At 33.3% G+C, this 21465-nt stretch overlaps 1 protein-coding gene across 11 annotated transcripts in view; it reads left to right on the forward strand.

Annotated features, from left to right (window-relative positions):
- The first annotated feature begins 417 nt into the window (after positions 1 to 417).
- Positions 418 to 21465, forward strand: part of LOC131947658 (hydrocephalus-inducing protein homolog) — a 70714-nt gene continuing 49666 nt past the window's right edge. For 10 of the 11 annotated variants that reach the window (XM_059308900.1, XM_059308902.1, XM_059308903.1 and 7 more), the window contains exons 1-18: positions 10794 to 10919; positions 11386 to 11489; positions 11959 to 12093; positions 12230 to 12362; positions 12649 to 12761; positions 13137 to 13287; positions 13861 to 13995; positions 14083 to 14211; positions 14531 to 14665; positions 15118 to 15336; positions 15657 to 15767; positions 16466 to 16639; positions 17274 to 17483; positions 18114 to 18251; positions 18341 to 18473; positions 19034 to 19287; positions 19539 to 19726; positions 20827 to 21100. In XM_059308900.1, the coding sequence (XP_059164883.1) occupies positions 10917 to 10919; positions 11386 to 11489; positions 11959 to 12093; positions 12230 to 12362; positions 12649 to 12761; positions 13137 to 13287; positions 13861 to 13995; positions 14083 to 14211; positions 14531 to 14665; positions 15118 to 15336; positions 15657 to 15767; positions 16466 to 16639; positions 17274 to 17483; positions 18114 to 18251; positions 18341 to 18473; positions 19034 to 19287; positions 19539 to 19726; positions 20827 to 21100 (2739 nt within the window). In that variant the 5' untranslated portion in view covers positions 10794 to 10916. Of the gene's footprint in view, positions 522 to 2191; positions 2340 to 2435; positions 2562 to 2946; positions 3067 to 3449; positions 3585 to 3971; positions 4172 to 4635; positions 4761 to 5082; positions 5285 to 5783; positions 5911 to 6260; positions 6578 to 7138; positions 7322 to 7544; positions 7630 to 8296; positions 8498 to 8872; positions 8980 to 9343; positions 9549 to 9666; positions 9784 to 10766; positions 10920 to 11385; positions 11490 to 11958; positions 12094 to 12229; positions 12363 to 12648; positions 12762 to 13136; positions 13288 to 13860; positions 13996 to 14082; positions 14212 to 14530; positions 14666 to 15117; positions 15337 to 15656; positions 15768 to 16465; positions 16640 to 17273; positions 17484 to 18113; positions 18252 to 18340; positions 18474 to 19033; positions 19288 to 19538; positions 19727 to 20826; positions 21101 to 21465 lie in introns of those variants that run through there. The other variant, XM_059308909.1, reaches the window with a different exon arrangement.

A 21465-nucleotide genomic window follows, 5' to 3' on the forward strand; every position in this document is an offset into this window, starting at 1 on the left:
AAAAATTGAATTTATGTAGGAAATATATATACTTGTAACAGAAAATTTTTGTCCGCCCCTTCACCAAAAATTTCAGGTCCCCCCCCCCCCCCCCCCGGAGAAAAAAATCTAGAAGAAACACTGGGAGAGAGTATCATACATAAGCTTAACCTGAAGCTTCTGGGAAAATGAACCAATAGAAAATAATATTTTAGTGCTTATTAATTTCCTTCCAAATTCGACTTTTTAATTCTATGGGGGTCGCGGGTCACTTTCTTTTTATAAAAGGGGGTCGCCACTCGAAAAAGGTTGGGAACCACTGATCTATACCATTACAATATTTAGATTAAGAATAACTCAGATCTAAAAGCAATTTTTAAACTGTTGTTAGAATCTAGATCTGGCCAACCAAAGATCTGTGTGCAGCCATGGTAACCGAGTCAATATGGCGTAGTTACATGGCGTTGATTACAAACTGACTGGTTAATTTCAATTCGCCTTTCCTTTTACCAGTTTATTTTACAGAGGTTTACTAAATACATGTAAGATTTTACATCCAAAACTTGATTAGATCTATTTAAAACTCTCTCTGTTTTGCTTTAGATCTAATAAAAAAATCTAATATTTAATAAAATTACAAAAAGAAACTTTTTCAAAAAGATTGTAAAAAAAAACAACTAAAAAAAACTTTGTTTGACTTAGATCTAGATCTAGATCTAACTCTTAAATTACTTCGCTAACTAAATTCTAAATAAACTAAAGCATCTTGGATTCATTACATTTAGATCTATATCTATTATTAATATTATTTATGTATAGGCCTAATTGGACGATAAAAATAATTAGAAAATCTATAACTTACTTAGGGGTTAGGCCAAGGTATTAGAAATTAGATCTAGTAATGCCTAGTATTACTTTTAACATTTAGATCTAGACTTCTATATTTAATATTTATATATTAGACCCTGTCATTTTTAGCAAGTTTAAGTAAAGAGACACTCTTTTTTTAATATAGATTAATACTACTAATAATAGTCTAACTCTAATTAATCTGTGTGTGTGGTGTGTCATCTTTCTTTTTTTTACTTATTGTGAATTAAAATTAACTAGATCTAGTTTTAGCAGCACTTTGGCTTCTCCCAGACTATCCCTGTAGTTAAGTAGTAATGGGTTTTAATCATTAATGTTACTGTTGTACTACTAGATTTAATTTATGTTTACATAGACACTTCCTGTGTTGTGAGTTGTTGTTGGTCGTCATGTAGTTGTCATCCAGTTTTTGCTAGTTTTCTTGCGGATAAAAATACAGAAAAGAAGTGTTTAGGTATTTTCTACTACCAGGTTAGTCCTGCATAAGCTTCTGTGTAATATATTATTCGTAGCAACTAAAAATTAGTTGCTTCTGTATTCAAGTTTAGTGTGTTCTTGTGTGTCACATAAAACGGCAGATAAAATAGACTATGGTTGTTTTTTTAGTTTCTCTGTAGAGATAGTTAATTAAATTTTTTGTTAATATTAATTATAAAAAGCCTTTGTTTACATGAAGTCTAATGTTTTGTAGTTATTTATTCAATACGAGCCGACCCGCAGCGTATCATACGCCGCTATTTAGTTGTTTTATTTTCTACTTTTCAGTAATTCATAATTTGTGAATTCGACAGTACCAATGCTGCCACTGAAAATATTTGCTTTAAAACACTAACCCCCCCCCCCTTCCCCTAACCCCGACCCTACACCCCCCCCCCCCCCCCCCCCATGAAAGCAGCCACCTCTTAGTTATTTCTTCGTTACCTCCTGTAAGTTTAAAATCGAACTAAATTATCTGCCCCTAATAGAAACCCGGCTCTACGGCTCCACGATTTGTAAACATTTAGCTTTGTAAACATTTAGCGTGACAACAGCTCACCAGACAATGTGGGGGTGGGGTGGGGGTGGTAGTGATAGTGATAGAGAGAAGGAGAGGGGACTGCAAGGAGGCGCTTGCAGCTTGTTTTCTAACGGCTCCCAGAAGAGAATTATATATATAGATTGCAGGATTTGTTATTAGAAATTGCCCATTACAATAGCTAATTTATTTAAGCCATTATAGCATTTGTATTAAAGATAAATATTTTTAAATCTACCCCAGTGCTTACTGTAGTCTACATAGGTTACACCATTGATATATTTTTTTTAATTTACCCCTCAATATATTATATAATTTTATTTATAGCACAATGCCATTGGGACCATTTGGTGAAATCTTGGGGACCACTGGAACCCTAGAGGTTCTTGGTCCTCTGGCTCAAAAATACAAGTCTAAAGTTATTGCTCCACGCAACCCAAAACTAGTCAGAGACAACAATCCTCAAGAATTCAAGGTGATATTTTTTTTATCATTCTACCTGTAGGACTAATTGAATTTTATGTAGGCTGAATATATAATTGTATTATTTTAATATCATCTGTTGATTTAGATGAGACCAAGCACATTTTTATTTGAGGCTTCCTTGAGCACAGAACAAAAGCTTGCAACCACCCATATTATGAAAGTTCCTAACAAAACAGAATTGCTGGATATGGGTGATACTTCTTTGCAAAAGGTGGGATTGTAGTGTTTAAGTTTCTTTTGTGTTGTGATGATGCATTTAGATAATTAAAAAATATTATTACTTTCTTTAAAGTAAGTAAGGGAATTTAAACTTAGTTTAGCTGTTTCCAGTTAATTTATAGAGCTGTATGAATAACAGAAGTTTTACTTTTAAAATTTTTAATGTAAAGTGTTTAAAAACTTATCTTAAAGGTTACCACACAAATGGGCTAACTTTAAGGAGAAATTTAAGAGTAGAAGGGCAGTGTTAGATTTTGTGAAAAATACTAAGTGGTTTCATGTTATTTAGTATGACTAACCCAGGGTTACTGAATATTTTCCATAAATTTGAGCTCATATTTGTTAACATTGAAAATCATCACTATGTTTATCAACAGGTTTCAAAAGTCAATATTGATGAGCCGATGTTCCAGCCTTTTCCGTCAGAAATCTTTTTCCAGAATTTTGAGCCTTTTAAAATGTATGAAGTTCCACTAGTGCTCAGGAATAATGACAAAGTATGTTTGTATGTTTATTTAACTCTTTATAACCAGAATGGTTTCATGTCCCACCAGAAGCATTTTTCCCCCGCAATTTAATTTTTCCCTGTTTATCAAAAGCCCACACAGAATCATTATATATAAATAAATTAGTCATAATGAATGCCCTACAAACAGATTTTAATTTTATGTAATGGCTTATTTATTGGATAAAGAAAAAATGACTTAGATTTAAACAAGAAAAGTAATGAGTAATTTTTCAACAGAGCAAAAAACTCTCTTCTGTTTGGAAAATTAAAAAAATTATTTTTTATAATTTTTATTAATAGAAACAAAATTATCTCAATGTGACTTATGAGTTATAGATGCTCACGTTCATCTCTGCTCACTATTTTTTGCAGGTGCCTCGTCTGGTGAAAGTAACCCAGGAGGATTCCCCTTATTTTAAAGTCATAAGCCCTCATGACGTAGGTCACAAAGTTGGCCCAGGCTTACCAACAACATTTAAAATACAGTTCACACCAGAGGAGAAAAAGGTTTGTATATTTATTATGTGCATTAATATATTATTTCTAAAGCTAAATAATACAATTAGCTGAATAGCAAACCTGTCAGTACACATTGCAGACTTAATTTTTTATAGTTATAAAACCCTTGTATAACTATTTAGAAAAGGCATCACACTTGGTTGAATCATCCTATCCATCACCCTAGTGACTATAATAAAATGTAAAATGCATCTTTGTGTTATGCATAGCTACTTTTATTTTAATTAAAAGAAAATTGAAAATATCTACGGACTCTTGAAATAGAGTTATGAGAAATACAAGAGAATAAATTTATCATTAGAAACAGAGCAATAATAAGGTTTGGGAGAAATGAAGCTAAAATCATTGGTAAAGCATGCATTTTTTATTTTGCAGGACTACAAGCATGAACTTGTGTGTATCACAGAAAGAGAGAAATTTACAGTGCCCATTAAGGCTATTGGTGCACGAGGAATTCTAGACTTCCCTGATGACATCCATTTCACAACCTGCCCAGTGAAGTACTCAAATACCAGGACACTTCTGGTCAGGAACATTGGGACCAGAGAGGCCAAATTTCACCTCAGGACAGAACCGTAAGTAGTTGCGACATTGACATAAGTGTTGCTGTAAGAATGGATCTAGGGAAGAATACTCTTCTGTTCCCAGTAGTCCCTGTTTATTCTGATTAACTTTTAAAAAGGAGCTGATATAAGAAATGTTAATATTGCGTAATTGTATTTTTAAAAACTGTAACAGTTCTCTTTTTTTTCTCTTAACATTTGCTTTTGTGTTGTTGTTTTTTTTTTTTTTGTAAGATTTAACTTGCAATATTAATAAAAGAACTATTACAAAAATTAATATTATATATTTTAGCTTTAACAGGAAAAATAAAAGCATTGTTTGTATCGTGAAATGTAGAGATTTCTGGAGCAATAGACACTTTTATTTTTAAGATTTAAGCTAAAGAAAAATTACATTCATTTTCTTATTTTTAGCTCATTTAAAAGCTTATTTTAATGGTTTTATGTAATTGTGTTATTAAAAACATTTTCCACAGACCTTTTTTTGTGACACCAGACATTGGAACTCTTGCAGTAAAAGACAGCATGCAGATCACAATAGAGTTCAAGCCCTTGTTTGCTGGTGATCACAAAGGAGAGATTTGTCTTGTGTATGACACAGGTCAGATGTTTTTCTTGGCTAATGGTTTTTCTTAAATTAAACTAAAATATCATTAGAGACCAGATTTTTTAAATAGACTGTATGTGAAAGAATGGTCAGCACCATGCCTAGCTGCCTTTGCCTTGAGTGACTCATGCCAGGTATCCATTAGAGCTGAGTGGGCTCTGCGATGGTCTATAGAACCAAACTTTAGTCTTTCAAGTTGACCTCACTAAACCACATACAAATATTGTTGACAGTATGACAGGTAAAATATTAACCTGAAATAAGGTTTATATTTATATTATTTACATTATATTACTTAGTTATTCTTCATCAACAGGAGAAGAGGTTTACATCAACCTGTATGGAGCCAGCCAAGATGCTTCCATCCGTTTAGACAAGAACACAGTCAAGATGGAAAGCACTTACATTTCTATGGCCAGCCAAAGGACGGTTGTGATACACAACCGCAGTGACTTTATTGCCCACTTCAGGTGGACGACTTTTGCCACGCAAGATGAAGAAGATCAACACAGGCTAATGTAAGTCATTAGAAACTTCTATTGTTTCACTAATTATTTTTTAAATTTATCCACAAATTTATTGTTTTAATGTTCAGTAATTGATTTGTTGTTTTTATTTTTCATTAATAAGTTTTGTTGTTTTCATTATTCATTTACAGATTTGTTATTGATTCATGATTTGTTAGTTAAATTGTTGATCTCAGATTTGTTATTTTTATTGTTGATGTTGTAGTGTAGTGTATGTTTTGTGTGTGAACTCACAGACTTGAGACTTCTATTTTAGCAGTCAAGTGATCTATCACCCAGCCACACCGTCCCATCATTACATAAACTACTGGGCAGGAAAATGTTTTCGTTCACTGTGCCCTACATGAAACACTTTTTCTCTCACCCTACCCAAAGTTTTAAAATTTATTTATCATTGATATAAATGCTATTCCAGCCACATAAATGTTGCTTGCTATAGATATTTAGAAAGCATTGTCTTATTACTTTTTTCTGTCCATTTTCAAAAAAGGCAACAGATTCAACTGGACAGGGAAGAGCACTCAGACACTGACCACTTCCTGGCTGAATGTGTTTGTGACCCCACTTTAAGAGACAAGTTGTCCATTTTGTCCAGAACCTTCCAAAACAGGAAACGGGTAAGAGAAGGGCATGTTTCCATTTTAAAATGAGTTGATCTATCTGCTAAGCATGCTGAAAGCGAGAAAGGCAAATGCTAACTGTCACTTAACAGAATAAATAAAATAACTTCTTAATAATTTATAAGATCATTTTCTTCCTTCAGTATAAAAAAAAGAAAATATTTTTTTTTAAATTAAAATCATTGTAAAAATATGTAGGATCCATAATACATTCATTAATGTGCATTTTAACAAAGGTAGAGGTGTTTCAATGTTCTATATTTCACAATTAAAACGCAACTATTGTCAGTATTGAATAAAATAAATGATTGTATTCTTGTAATTGTAATCTTGTATTCTTTGTTTAGGCTGTAGAGAATGACCCCCAGTTGTTTGAGGATGATGTCATAAGCATTATGCCAGTGGAAGGGGATATCTGGCCTAATGCAACCTTTGAGATAACCATCATCTTCAAACCAAGGGAGGCAACACAATACACAAAAACAGCTTACTGTGACATCACAGGCCGCGAGAGCCGGCTGCCGCTTCGCATTAAAGGTGATGGCGCTGGGCCCAAAGTTGACTTCTCATTTGAATATTTGGAGATGGGCAATATCTTCATTGGATCAAAGCACCTGTATGAGATTGTCATTGCCAACAAAGGAGACATTGATGCCATTTTCAGGTATATTGAAATATTGGGGTTCTAAAAATTAAAGATTTTCATGTCTTTATTTTGTTATAAATGTAATGAATGGGTATTGAACCATGCCCATAGTATTCCAGTATTTCACAATCAGCTTTAAGCCTAAACCAAGGACTGCATGAAACAATTTAAATGTGGAAGGCACTTTTAAAGTTTATAACACCACCCATACTGTTAAAAGATTATGTCAAACTTGCTTTTAATCAGACTAATTGTTTTAAATTTAGTTCAAAAAATATTTTTCATAAAGTTACTTTTTCATGATAAAAAAGGCCAATAAATTAATTACCTCCTACTCTGTGGTGTAGGATTTATTCCTTTTTTTAACCGTCTAATGCCAATTGTAATATTTTATTACAGAAGTTTAACGGCGGCAAGAAAAAATTAAACAGCTTTTGCATAACTCCCTATTTTTGGTAGCAGCTAGTTTACATTTCATGCTTGTATTGTTGTTTTTATGGTCAATATCTTATAAATAATTCAGGAGTTAAAGGGTTAAATTGTTTTTTTAAGTTTCTGTTCATGTTTTTATTCCTTCAGTGTTGTACCAAACTCAAGTACTTTTGGGCCATGTTTTGCTTTCAACCCTTCAGAGGGGATTGTCATGCCAGGTGGCCATCAAGCCATTGAGGTGTCTTTCAGCAGTCCTTACCTTGGGGACTTTCAAGAAGTTTTTTGCTTTCAAATTGATGGCCAACCACTACAAAGCAAAATTACTTTCATGTAAGATTGATTAATATGCCCATGAGAAATAGTTTTAATATGGTAAAAAAAAATAGCTGTTTAAACTTTGTTTTTAATTGTTGTTGTTTTTTCAAGAAATTATAACTAGCATATTTTATAAGAAGTTTCTTTGTACTCCTTATTTATGAATTAGATGTCCTAAAGCTTTACTCATATCTAAAGTAACATTATGAAGCTAACTCAAAAATGTACAATTTTTTAGTGGACAAGTTGTTGGACCAACCTTTAATTTTGATGTAGCTGACTTGAAGTTTGGAACAGTTCCTATTGGCTTCCCCTCCTCACAGGTAATAAATAAATAAATAAATAAATAAATAAATATATATATATATATATATATATATATATATATATATATATATATATATATATATATATATATATATATATATATATATATATATATATATATATATATATATATATATATATATATATATATGTATATAACCCCCCAGTTTAAATTTTTTTTACTATGATACTATAGACAAAGTATTTCATAGAAAATAATTTTTATGCTGATAATAGTTGCCTACTGAAAGTAGGCCTAGCAGTGGAGCGCTAGACTGCTAACCTGATAGTTTCAAGTTCGAATCCGGGTTCAAGTTAGAGGAGCGTCCCTGAGTCCACCCAACTCTGATGGGTACCTAACTCACGTTAAGGAAAGTAAAAACGGCTGGGCATAGTGTTGACCATATTATCCCTTATGCTGAGGTCAAGAAACATGAACTCTACTTCATCTTCCCAATGGATCGTTAGATCTAAGGAGGAATCTTTACTTTTTAAAAAGTAAATTGGGCGGAAATAAAATTCATATAACAATCCATATACCAAGTTCTGGGACAATGCTGACCAATGTATCTACTTGAACTGTTAGGATGTAACCCAAGGTTTGATACTTGCTGTCATTGTTAATCTGGCTTGTGATTGATCTCTTCACTTTCCCATCGTTAGGAGTGCACCCTGGTGAACACATCACTGATACCAATGATATTTCACTTGCGTGTGCCTGGGGATGGATCCCGCACTGCTATCAGCTGTTTAGCTGACGTCTCAGACAATCCCCTGGGTCTAGGGCCATTACCCATTGCAGATCCGAAAGAGTTTGAGATCATTCCCGCACATGGTTTAGTTTCACCACAAGGACAAATCAAGGTCTGTTTCACTGTAGTCTACTTGTGTATTTATATGCTTATATAACCCACTTAGAATGTCCTGCCAAAATTGTCTCTTTTCATGTTTTCTTTTATGCTCCAAGGTCTGCTTACTGTAGTCTATTTGTGTATATATCTGATTCATACTTACATAACCCACTTAGGATGTACTGTCAAAAATCGTCTCTTTTCAATTTTTACTTTATTGTCATTCAAAAGTATTCTTTAAAAATTTAAAAATTATTATGGTGAAGGTAACAATTATGAAAAAAAATGTAGGCCTATTCATTTATTTATTTTTTTTAAATTTATTTGCACGTTTATATATTTTTCATTACCTGTTCCTTTTTCATGGCTATTTTATTGTTGTTTATAGGTGAAAGTAAACTTTGTACCAAACACTATTAAAAAATATGAAATGGCTCTGGTGGTGGATGTTGAAAGGGTGGGGGAGGAGATCATGTCTCTACCCATATCAGCAAAGTAAGTTGTGAGGTTGATGGGTTTTTTATTTTTTGAATTAAAACTTTTAGAAGTCTGTCACAGTAGTAAATATGTTAATATTCTCAAATATAATTTAATAAAGATGTAACTGATTTTTCTTTTTTTTTTTTAAAAACCATATTTGTAAGGCTAACAAAAGCATTAGTTAATTGTGAATTTCTACTAAAAAAACAATATGAAAAAAACATTAACTACAATGGAACAGTTTATGGTGTAATTTAAAAAGAAAAACAACTCTAATTTTTAAACAACACTTATTAACAACAAAAAATAAATAAATAAATAAAAACATGTCCATCTTTGGATCACATTAATTCAAGTTTTTAATTTTTTTCTCCATCAGGTCAGTGGTCCCGGACATCATCAACTTGACTCCAGTCCTGAATTATGGCCGCTGCTTCTTGAGACATCCCTACGAGCACAATGTCCAGCTTCATAACGACACAGAGTTTGCTGCCAAATATGAAATCATCCACCAGGAGAACATCACTGTCAATGATTGTCTCTCAGAAAAGCTTCCAATCACATACCACAGTCCAAAGCCAAAGGTTCGTTTTAAGCATATTGAAGAACAATTATGTAATGAATCTATCTATGTATCATATTATGTTAATAATTAATTATTTATGATGTTTTTAAGTAAGTTTTTATTCAAATTATTTATAGGGTATCATAGCTCCACACTCAGTTGTGGATATTCCATTGGTGATTGAAGCCGTAGCTCTAGAGGAACAAGAAATCCCTTGCCTCATTCGTATCTTTGGACAAGATAAACATCCTATGGTAAGTTGTTCTATTTTTAGACTGGATTTTCATGAGTAGTGATCAATCAAATCAATAATTTATTCAGATAATTAGATAATAGATAAATTTAATATCTCCTGACTAGACAATCAATATAATTCTAAATTATAATTTCATTTCCTAGTCTATTTTGGAATAGTTAATTGGCACCTTTCTAATTAAGCCTGTAAACAAAGGAGAAATTTTTAGCTTTAGCGACACTGTTTAGAATTTGTTTCATCATCTTGTTTGGTGTTTATGGTATAATGTATTTTTAAATATCTATTGGTTCAGTTACATATCTTTACTTACCTTAAATAAAAAAACAATAGCTCAAACTTGTATCTGAATTAGAGCTTTATAAAGAAAATGTAAAGATTTACTTTTTTAAGATCATATGTCAATATTTAGAGAATCTGTAATGTCCTGTAGATTTGGTCCTATTATAATTATAAACTTAAGTGGTTTTGCAATCTATTGCTTGATCACTCTATCCTTAATAGTAAAATAACATAATCCATCTCCCCCTCCTTTACAAGACATACAGTTTTATTGCGTTCACTAGATTGTGTGTGTGATCTGTGTGGTCGTCCCCCCCCCCCCCTTTTAAAGACATTTTTCATTTCTTTTGACTAGATTATGCATGTGATCTGTGTTGTCACCCCCCCCCCCCTTTTCACTTCTCCCCCCCCCCCCTTTTATTGACATATTTTAAATTATTTTTGACCAGATTGTGCATGTGTCCTGTCTTGTCGTCCCCCCCCCCCACCCCTTTATTGACATATTTTAAATTACTTGTGACCATATTGTGCATGTGATCTGTCTTGTCCCCCCACCCCCCTTTTCACCTCCCCACCCCCCTTTTATTGACATATTTTAAATTACTTGTGACCAGATTGTGCATGTGATCTGTCTTGTCCCCCCCCCCCCTTTCACCTCCCCACCCCCCATTTATTGACATATTTTAAATTACTTATGACCAGATTGTGCATGTGATCTGTGTTGGAGAAGGACCAGTTGTCCACATCAACCCACTCCAGCTTGACTGGGGCGACATCCCTGTCCTCACAGATATCAAGAAAACCATTGTGTTATCCAATGAATCTTTCATCCCTGCTCAGTTTACTGCCCATATGGTAAGTTAAAGTTACAGTATACTATATTTTACTGCCCTTATGGTAAATTAACATTAGAGTATACAATATTTTACTGCCCATATGATCAATTAATGTTACAGTTTACCCATTTTATGCTCATTTGGTATATTAACATTACAACATACTGCATTTTACTGCCCATATGGTAAATTGAAATTACAGTATACTCTATTTTACTGCCCATTTAGTACACTAACATTACCATATACTACATTCTACTAATCATGTGTCTACTACAAAAGATTATAAATGGAATTTTTACCTTATCAACTGCAGAAACTGGATCCACAAACGGCCTACAATATATTGTGTCACAGCCAATTTACCTCAATAAACGAAACAAAATTTGAAGAATAAAAGAAAAATACATAGCCTACTGTTTTTATTGTTGTTATTAATATTAACTACTCATGGAAATCACAAAGTAACTTTTTTTCTTTTCCAGGTTAGACCTAACACAGTCTTCAAGGTGATCCCATCTGAAGGGGAAATCCCCCCAGAGAAGTCAGCTGAGATTACAGTCATTGCTAACCTGGATGACTGTGTCAGGTAAATCAACTTGGGAGTGGGGGGGGGGGGTAAATTGGAAAAAAGTCAGCATATAGGCTTTGATTTGAATTTAACAAATGTAGTCATGTAGATTCATAACAATTTCATCATAAAAAAAACAAAATTAGAAACTATTTGTGTTGTATTTTTCTAATGATTTGAACAGTGTATCTGACCATGCTAGTTTATATGTTTTCTTGTGTAAATTGAGGGAACAACACTTAACTTCAGTGGGTCATGATGTGAGTCTTGATATAATGATAAATATCTATCCCTTATATTTTTATGACCACAAAGACTGAAGAGTTCTTCTTCATTTCTAACATATAGATCTGCATGTGAAAATTTTCATTTATCTTACCTTACCCTCTAAACTTTTTCGTACTATTTGCGACATTTAGGAGAGTTACTGATGGTGCTCATTGTTTTAATTTATTTGATTTCATATAATTTATTTCACCATTTGCAGGTTTCAAGAAAAACTGCAAATCAACTTCCAACAGAGCCAGTGTAGAGTGATTCCTCTGCAGGCACATGGAAAAGGAACCACCATTGTTTCTGATCCACCCCTTGGAACTCTCCTTGACCTTGGCCCAAATTTCAGGTTAAAGATCATCCTGTGACATTTGTTTTTAGATTTAAAAAAAAATTAGAAATCTCATTATAATTTAAGCTTTTATCTTCATTTTAATTGATGAAATGTGGCTAAAATGTTAACTTAATATTGTAACTATTTTTAGCAACAACAAACTCATAAGGAAATTTAAATTAACCAACCAAGGGCGCCGAATTCAGCAGCTTGTTTGGCTAACGAATGGATTCATTCCCTTATCCAAGGCAAAAAGAGACAGAATAAGGGTTGATGTGAAAAAAGTAGGTTTTGTTATTTTAATATAAATAGTTGTACTTATTAATTTAAATAATATATTAATACATTTTATTAAAAAAATAGGGAATAAACATGAATTCTAACTGTTAGGTTTTTCATTTTCTTATTGTTTTATTGTTATGTTTGTGATGATTTTAAAACTTTGTGTTATATTTGACTAGTCCACACACAGAGCAAACGAGCCAGCAGAACCAGTTTTTCAGTTGTCCCCCAACCGTTTTTATTGCTATGTTTGTGATGATTTTAAAACTTTGTGTTATATTTGACTAGTCTACACACAGAGCAAATGAGCCTGCAGAACCAGTTTTTCAGTTGTCCCCCAACCGCATGGAGCTCCTGCCTGGCGAATCAACAGAGCTGACCATAGAAGGATTTGTTGATGGGTGGGTACAATTTTTTATCTAGCTATTTTATTAACCCTTTATTTCCATGGAACTATTGATGTATAGTTTATTTAACAATGTTCATTAACCTTTTATTTGGGCAGATTATTTTATTTTTGGTACATTTGCTCTTTTTAAAACTGTCTTTTAGTGTTTTTGGGAACCTAAAGGTTGAAGTAATAAACTTTAAATGCCCTGATGTTATTTACTTCATAAATAAATAACCATCTATAGATATTTAATAAACAAGGGTTTAAATATGTGCAAATTATCTGTTTATAATGTATGACAAACGAGAATTAGACCAGGACTTAGGTACAACTTGTTCACCTTACTACATGTAGATGGTCTCACACATTCTCTGCTCATCCACAGACCTCGAACCGTAGCTGAGACAATCATGTGTCATGCCATCATTGGAAGATCAGGGGGAAAGATCCCAATCATTAATGTGGATGTGAAAGCAGAATTCATTGAACCTTTGTTGAGCTTCTCTACCAAGTGTGTCTTTTTCAGAGTAGACAAAGTAAGATCATTCAACTCTTTTGTTGTAGACAATGCCCAGTAACCTGACACACACACACACACACACACATATATATATATATATATATATATATATATATATATATATATATATATATATATATATATATATATATATATATATATATATATATATATATATCTTCATAGAGTTCAGGAGAAACATCAACTCTATGTTGTTTTATATCAGTCATTCTCTAATCAGTAGCCTGAACTCAAAACTGGAAGTCGAAAGTAGTGTTTTGTGATTACAACCTTAGCTGGGTTTAGGCTTGCTTTGTAATTGAAGTATTTGGCCTTTTTGACCAGGGTTGTTCTATCATTTTCACAAAACATAATACCATTTTTAAAACATTCAAATTTGTTGATTTTTTTCAAACTTTGTTTTTAGTATAATGTCAATCATTTTGTTATTAATTTGGTTAAAAAACCATGTTTATATAACATAACTATGATTTTATTATTAATTTTGTTACAAAACTTTAATGATAAATTTTCCATAAAAAATCATCGAAGTAATAATGTTTTATTTTTTGTCGATGTTCCACAATAGGCACCAACAGATGAGCTCCAAACACAACAGAAACAAATTGTTTTGACCAATGTGTCCAGTTTGCCCTTGACCATCAAGCTCAAGCTGGCCTATCCTTTCAGCATCATCATCTGCAATGAAAACATCTATAAGCTTGTGAGTTGTAGAGGACTATGTAAATCTTTGCTCGTAGACAGTTGAAGTTTATGTTAGTCACTACTAATTTGAACCTTTGTAAAACAGGAAGCATGTCTACAATCAGGGGAAGACTACAAGCTGGTCATTCAGTTTGACCCACAGTTCAAGGATGACAGCCATATCCGCAGTATTGATGAGGTTCTTTATGTGTCTTACAAGGAGCATCCACATGTTGTAAGTGTACAGTTGTTCTATCCTTTTTTTTATGTTGGTCAATTAATAATAAAGCGATTGTTGTTAAAGAGATTGGTCAAGTCATTGTTGGTCAAATGAATGTTGGTAAAGTAATGGTCACATAACCCTTTTTGCATTTTACAGAAGTAATTTTAAAACTTAATTTTTAATTAGTCCCTATAATTAACATGAATTAGTCTGTATGATTGACATGAATAAGTCCCTATAATTAACATGAATCAGTTCAGTTGTTATAACAGAAATGAATCCAAACTTGTATGTTTACTGTACTTTAAACAGCCTTTTGAAATTATCACAGGACTATATCTCTTTGCGAGGAGAGGTCTATTTCCCTAACTTATTGTTTGAGAAGAATACAGTAGATTTTGGCTGCATACTCAATGACACAGAAGTCACTCGGTACATCAACATTACCAATAACAGTCCTATGGAGGTAAGTTTGTTTACTTCCTGCCCATCTGGTAATTATGGCCTTTTCTTTTAAAATTCAGCTCTCCTTATATTAATTTTCAATATATTTTAATATAACTATTCATTTAATCAGAACATCTTACTCAAGTTGTATTGGAGTTTTTTTTATAAAGATCGCTATTTTATTTTAAATATACATTCTAAAAGAATTGATTCAAGGGTGATCAACATACAATAGTCTTGTTTATTATTGTCATGTGTCCTTTCTTCAATGTGTTAATTCACTTTTGCTAGGTGTGCTATTTTCAGTGGTTAAATTATTCTTGCCATGTGTGCTATTTTCAGTTGTTAAATTATTCTTGCCAGGTGTGCTATTTTCAGTGGTTAAATTATTCTTGCCAGGTGTGCTATTTTCAGTGGTTAAATTATTCTTGCCAGGTGTGCTATTTTCAGTGGTTAAATTATTCTTGCCAGGTATGCTATCGTTGGTCCTTCCTTGTTGGAGATGGCAACACAGAAATTAAAAAGTTTATCCGCCCCCGGGAAGATTCAGGTGTGGACAATGCAGGTGTGAACGATGAAGAGGACTCAGGCCTGGAAGAGGATGAGGAGGATGAACTAAGACAACATGAGGAGGCATCAGGGCCAGAGGAAGATCATGTTGAGGATGTTATTGACCCTATGAACCCTGAGGTAATTAGTAACTTGTTAATGTCACGTTTTGTAGCGCAAATAATAAAAAAAAAACATAATGTTTTAAGAAAAAAGCTAATATGTTTGATTCCTTGTATTAACTTAAATCAATGGTAAATGGGGTGGAGGAAAAAAAAATTATGAATACAAATTTATGTCTAAAAATATCACAGATAAAATTTAATCTAAAAAATAGTTTTTTAAATTTTAAATTCTTTTCTTCTTCAATATTTGTTTTTCTGTTTGTTAAAATTGACTTTTAGATAATGTTAAGGTTTATATAAAGTTAACGAGGCCTAATTTACTATCATGTAACACAGCCAACTGATAAAATTACACTGACAAAGAAAACTCCAAACTCAGATGACAATAAAAATGATGAGGTTGATCTCCAACCAATCTCTCCAGTGGATGAAGATGCTCCAGAAAAGGTAAAAAAGCAACTTTATACAGTGTTGAGTTTTAATAGTGCAACTATAGGATTACTCACAGGCTTGCTACAGTATTTAGTTTAAATAATTATGTTACCTTGCCATTTTACGACCATATCATTGGAAATTCCTATTTAGTTTGTTACTTAATGAGAACCATGATTACTTTTTTTTAGTTAATATTTTTACTGTGTCAATGAAAGATTTTGTATCACACTTTTGCTGTTTGTTAATGCCTAAACATTTTATTCGTTGTTTTTTTTTTGGTAACTATGTGACAATGATAAAAAACTAAATTGTTTTTGTTTTTCCCCAATATTGTATAGACAGACATATCAATAACAATAAATTCATCACATTTGTACAAAGGTGACACAAAATCAAGTTTTTATTATCTCGTATTTTAACAACAATATTAAAATAATTCTTTGAGAGTACAACCTGTTAAGATAATTACTTGTCTGATTTTTTAAAAATTCCCAGTCGTAAATGACATTCAAATACCACTTTATATAGCCAGTTTAAGTTTTCAAACCTGGAATGTAAAACACCACTAACCTACAACCGAAATAATACTGGATTGGAATCAAAATAATGTTTTATTTTTCCAAATTATTGTCTGAGGTTTTAAACAGTAGTGCAAAAAATATATAAAAAAAATTTTTTTAGTTATGAGAATTTTGAATATTTTTTTCAAGGGTCAACTGGATCAGGAAGAGAAAAAGGAAAAAAGTAAACGGTCAGGAAAGTCAAGTGTTCTGGCCCAGCTGGCGTTGAAGAAAGAGGAAGAGGAAGCACTGATGGCCAACAGGGTGCTGACTGCATTGCTGGAGACAGAGGAAGACATTGCTCCAGTCATTGGAGTGGAAGAAGTGAGTCACCTACACCATCTCTTCTTTTTCATTATCAGTAACATATATAAGACAATAATTCCTACTTAAGTGTAGATTGATTGTAGTATTTAAAAGATCCATGCATTTGTTGTGATTTCTGTTTTAAAAGAGGACTAAAATTGATTGGCTATTTGTGAGTTTGTTTTGTGTCTGTGTCAGTGTATATCAGTGTTTGTGTTTATGTATGTATCCATGTTTAGGGCCATGTGTATGCTCATATGCTCCATTCAGCTTTACATCAATGAGTGTAGATACACATGATCATTGTTTATTATAAATATGAAATATTACTATCAGAAATAATTTTTCTGTCACATAGTCAAATTCACCTAGCCAAAGTAAAAAAAAACAAATATTGATACCCAGAAATAAAATATATACTGCTCTAATTAAATGTTCTTTGTAAAATCATTTCTTTGTAAGATTGTACATCAATAAATAACTTTTTTAAAAAAATACTTGAGCAACAGTGGATAGAATAAATAATCAAATAGAATAAAATGCCTCTCATTGTAGATTGTTTCTACAATCAATAGTCTTACTCTTGCTTACGTTTTGTTTCACATTTAAATAGAACTTTGTAAGCAAAAGAGCTTCTTATTCTTATTGCCAGGTTTTTGACATCTTGCCATTGTATGGCTGCTTGCAACCTGGCGACACAGAGCAGGTGACCTTCACCTTTTATGGGCACACAGATATTTGGGGGAAAGTGAAAGCTATCTGCGAGGTGAATGGAGGACCAACATATGAACTGACCCTGACTGGGGAGGCCTCTCTGTTGGAATATACATTTGACACACAAGCTATTGACCTTGGGAAACAGGTACAGCAGTTTCTTTTGTACCTGTAATACACACATTAAAAAGATGGACCAGAAATATATCGTTGAAACATTTATTACACAGTTATTGATTACTGTATAAGCATATACTATATAATAAAGTAAACAATTATAGTATCCTTTCAAAACCTTATGGTCCATGGGGCTGGTGAAGTAGAGTTCCCTGTTTCAGTGAACTTGGCATATGAAAGGATAGTGTAGTCAGCACTATACCCAGCTGTTTTTACTTTCCCTAACCATGAGTCAGGTACCTATCAGAGCTGGGTTGCATCAGGGACTTGTGTCTGGGATCCGAACTTGAGACTTTCAGATTGTCAGTTTTATACTGTACCATTCTACCACACTGTCTATACAGTTATCCGAGTTTTAAAAATTAAATAAATGGCATTATTAACAATTATAGATAAATTAATTAACTGGCTTGACCATGATGGATAAATGATGGATAAACTGGTTTACCATAAATAAATGAATGAACTGGTTTGACCATGATGAATTAATTAATTGTTTGGACCATAAATAAATTAATGAATTGGTTTGACCATGATAAATTAATGAACTGGTTTGACCATGATTGATGAATTAATTCATTATATTTGTCTCTCTGTCCAGATGTATGATCATGTTGGGTCAAGCAGCATCACTCTGGTAAACACTGGCAAAGTTGGCTTCAAGTTTTCTGGCATCAACATGGATCCAGCCTTACAGAAGCGCCCTCTGCCAGGACAACCCATCATTATACCCCACTCTGTAAGTTGTATTGATATTTTAAAATGTATTCACTGACCTGACTCCCTGTGTTATTTCCTCTAAATTTCCTGTTTGTTATCCAACTTTAGGGCTATGTTGAGCCGTTCTGTAAACAAGAAATCCAAATAAAATATTTGCCTGGCGTGCCAGAGATATTTGAAAAGACATTCCAGATTCAAGTCGCCCATTTTGAACCAGACACAATTACATTACGCGGAGAAGGTTGGAGCTTTTCCTATTTATATTATTCCACTTTTAAATCCAATTCCTGATCTAGTTTTTAGTTTTGTACTATCCCTTTAAAAATGCAGTTGAAAATCCTGTTGTTACTAATTTTATTTTAAATTTTATTTTGTTTTTATATCTATGGTGGTAATTTCTGAATGAATGCCACTCTTTAAATTCAAACAGCTCAGATATTTAGAATGATGATTTATCTCCTTTTAACTGCCTCATAAATTAGGTGTGGGCTTAGCTATATTCTTTGTTTTGTTATATAGCATATGTTCTTATAAAACATAGATCATCATTATCAATTATTATTTCCCTCTTGATGCACAAGGTATCAATAGATGAGCACCATTTTGTCCTGTCTCTAGCTATAACCTCTGCCTATTTGAATGTTATGCCACTTTCCTTCAACTCTTTCACCATTGATCTTCTTTATGTTATTTTAGCCTCCCTTGTTTTCTCTTGCCCTGCTGTGTCTATGTAAGAGCAGTCAGCCAAAGCATCTGCTCTTATTCTGAATATTTTCTTACATGTTTTGTTCAATTCCCCAGGTGTTTTCCCCCGCATATCCCTGGACCTGCCCAGACTGGAAGACGATGACGGCCTGTACAACAGCCTGCTGCAGGAGGCCAAATACAACCTGACCAACCTCCTGAAGCAGCAGCAGGAGCAGCAGAAGAAGGTGCAGGCAGACAACAGCGACGAGGAGGAGGAGCTGGTCAAGCTCATGTCAGCTGATGAGAGCGGGGTGGAGATGAAGGACTCGGCCAGGGGAGATAAGTCTGGAAACAACTCTGGGGATCATGTGAGTTAGAGTTCCTGGTTTAGAAGGATTTCATGGTTGTCTTTCTTAACTCGCAGAGATTGCTTTGTGCTTTGTTTTAATATTGTTCTCCAAACAGCATTTTAATTTAGCCGAATAAAATTATATCACATTTAATATTAATTATTCTTTAAAAATTAAACACACTTCTTCATCTGGTAACTAAATATTTACACATAAATTATATCCACTGGATAGAGATTTATCGGATTATTGTTGACTTACCTGTTCAGGTGAGAGAGCCGACAGAGCTGGAGATCCTGATGGAAGTGGAGAGGCTGGCAGTGAGAGACTATGCCAGAGAGAACCAGAGTTTCACCAAGCTGCTGCTGGCATCAGTGGATGAGGCGGGGGAGAGCCTCCCTCAGGTGGACTCTACTGCAACACTCTGTGCCTCAGAGCTGTTCTCATCAAAAATCAAGTACGTTTGTGGATAATTAGCTATTTATTTTAATCAATAGAAATAATTTATGGTATTAGTTAATCCTTATAAAAATTCAGCCTTTAGAGAAGGGTTTAGTCACTGCATAATATTAACTGTTGGAAGTATATTTACATCAGTGGGGGGTCACTAGGTTGGGTGACACCCAGTGTGTATAAAAATTAAATTAGGTATTAAATTAACTTGATATACAGATTCTCATTAAAATAAGCTGTATTTTGCTTTGGTATCAACTGGTGTTGTTGGCACCCCCACCTGATGACACTACTGATTTCAATAGTTGTAACTGGTTGCTTATAGAGTAGCACATTGATTAGTAATAATTACCTCTGTTTATAACTTCTGGATTTTGGTTATTAAGTTGTCATTAATTAGTGATAATTACCTCTGTCCCTATACCAACACTACCTGGACTTTAAGCCATGTTGTCATTAATTAGTGGTAATTAACTCTGTTCCCAGACCAACACTATGAGAATACCTGTTGGACTTTGATTATGTTGTTATTAGTTAATGATAATTACCTCTGTCCCTAGACCAACCCTACCAGAATACCTGCTGGACTATAATTATTTTGTCATTAATTAGTGATAATTACCTCTGTTTATAACTTCTGGATTTTGGTTATTAAGTTGTCATTAATTAATGATAATTACCTCTGTCCCTAGACCCACACTACCAGAATACCTGCTGGACTTTGATTATGTTGTCATTAATTAATGATAATTACTTCTGTCCCTAGACCAGCCCTACCAGAATACCTACTGGACTATAATTATGTTGTCATTAATTAATGATAATTACTTCTGTCCCTAGACCAGCCCTACCAGAATACCTGCTGGACTTTGATTATGTTGTCATTAATTAATGATAATTACCTCTGTTTATAACTTCTGGATTTTGGTTATTAAGTTGTCATTAATTAATGATAATTACTTCTGTCCCTAGGCCAACCCTACCAGAATACCTGCTGGACTATAATTATGTTGTCATTAATTAATGATAATTACCTCTGTTTATAACTTCTGGATTTTGGTTATTAAGTTGTCATTAATTAGTGATAATTACTTCTGTCCCTAGGCCAACCCTACCAGAATACCTGCTGGACTTTGGCTACGTTGTCCTCGGTGCCATGAGGACCCATGTTGTGAGAGTGACCAACACTGGCTGGATGCCAGTGTCCTTCAAGCTAGAGAGAGAAAACATCCACCAGCTTGGGTTCCACATTGAGCTGGACAGGGTCCGCAACTTGCCGGGTGCCCCGGATAACGAGACATTGGACTTTGTTGTCAGCTTTGACCCAAGGGGAGCTAATCTGCACCTTGGATTTGTGGAAACTGTTGTGCCAATCAATGTAAGTGGTTAGCAAGTCTTGTGTGGGCTAAAAATATTTTGTCTGATATTTTAATTTAACAACTCAGTTTTAATTAGTACAAAACATGAGTTGGGGGGGGGGGGTGTGAAAGAGCTACAAAGCAAATAGGCATTGTAATAATATCAGAAAAGTATCCTACACAACACTCTAAGTTGTATTTAAATAAACTATAAACTTTAACATATGGAAATATCAACATATGTCAAAAGATTCACTACAAGGTTTTGGAAAAAGATAAAATGCTTATTTGTAACTAATGTAAAACATAAGAAAATAGTAATTAACAAAAAATTATTTTTTTAAAATAAAAAAAAATGCGTATGAGACTTGAGATTTCCTTCATG

This window comes from Physella acuta, unplaced genomic scaffold, assembly GCF_028476545.2.
Source record: "Physella acuta isolate Inbredline_101_S28 unplaced genomic scaffold, ASM2847654v3 ptg000604l, whole genome shotgun sequence".
Lineage (NCBI taxonomy): Eukaryota > Metazoa > Mollusca > Gastropoda > Physidae > Physella > Physella acuta.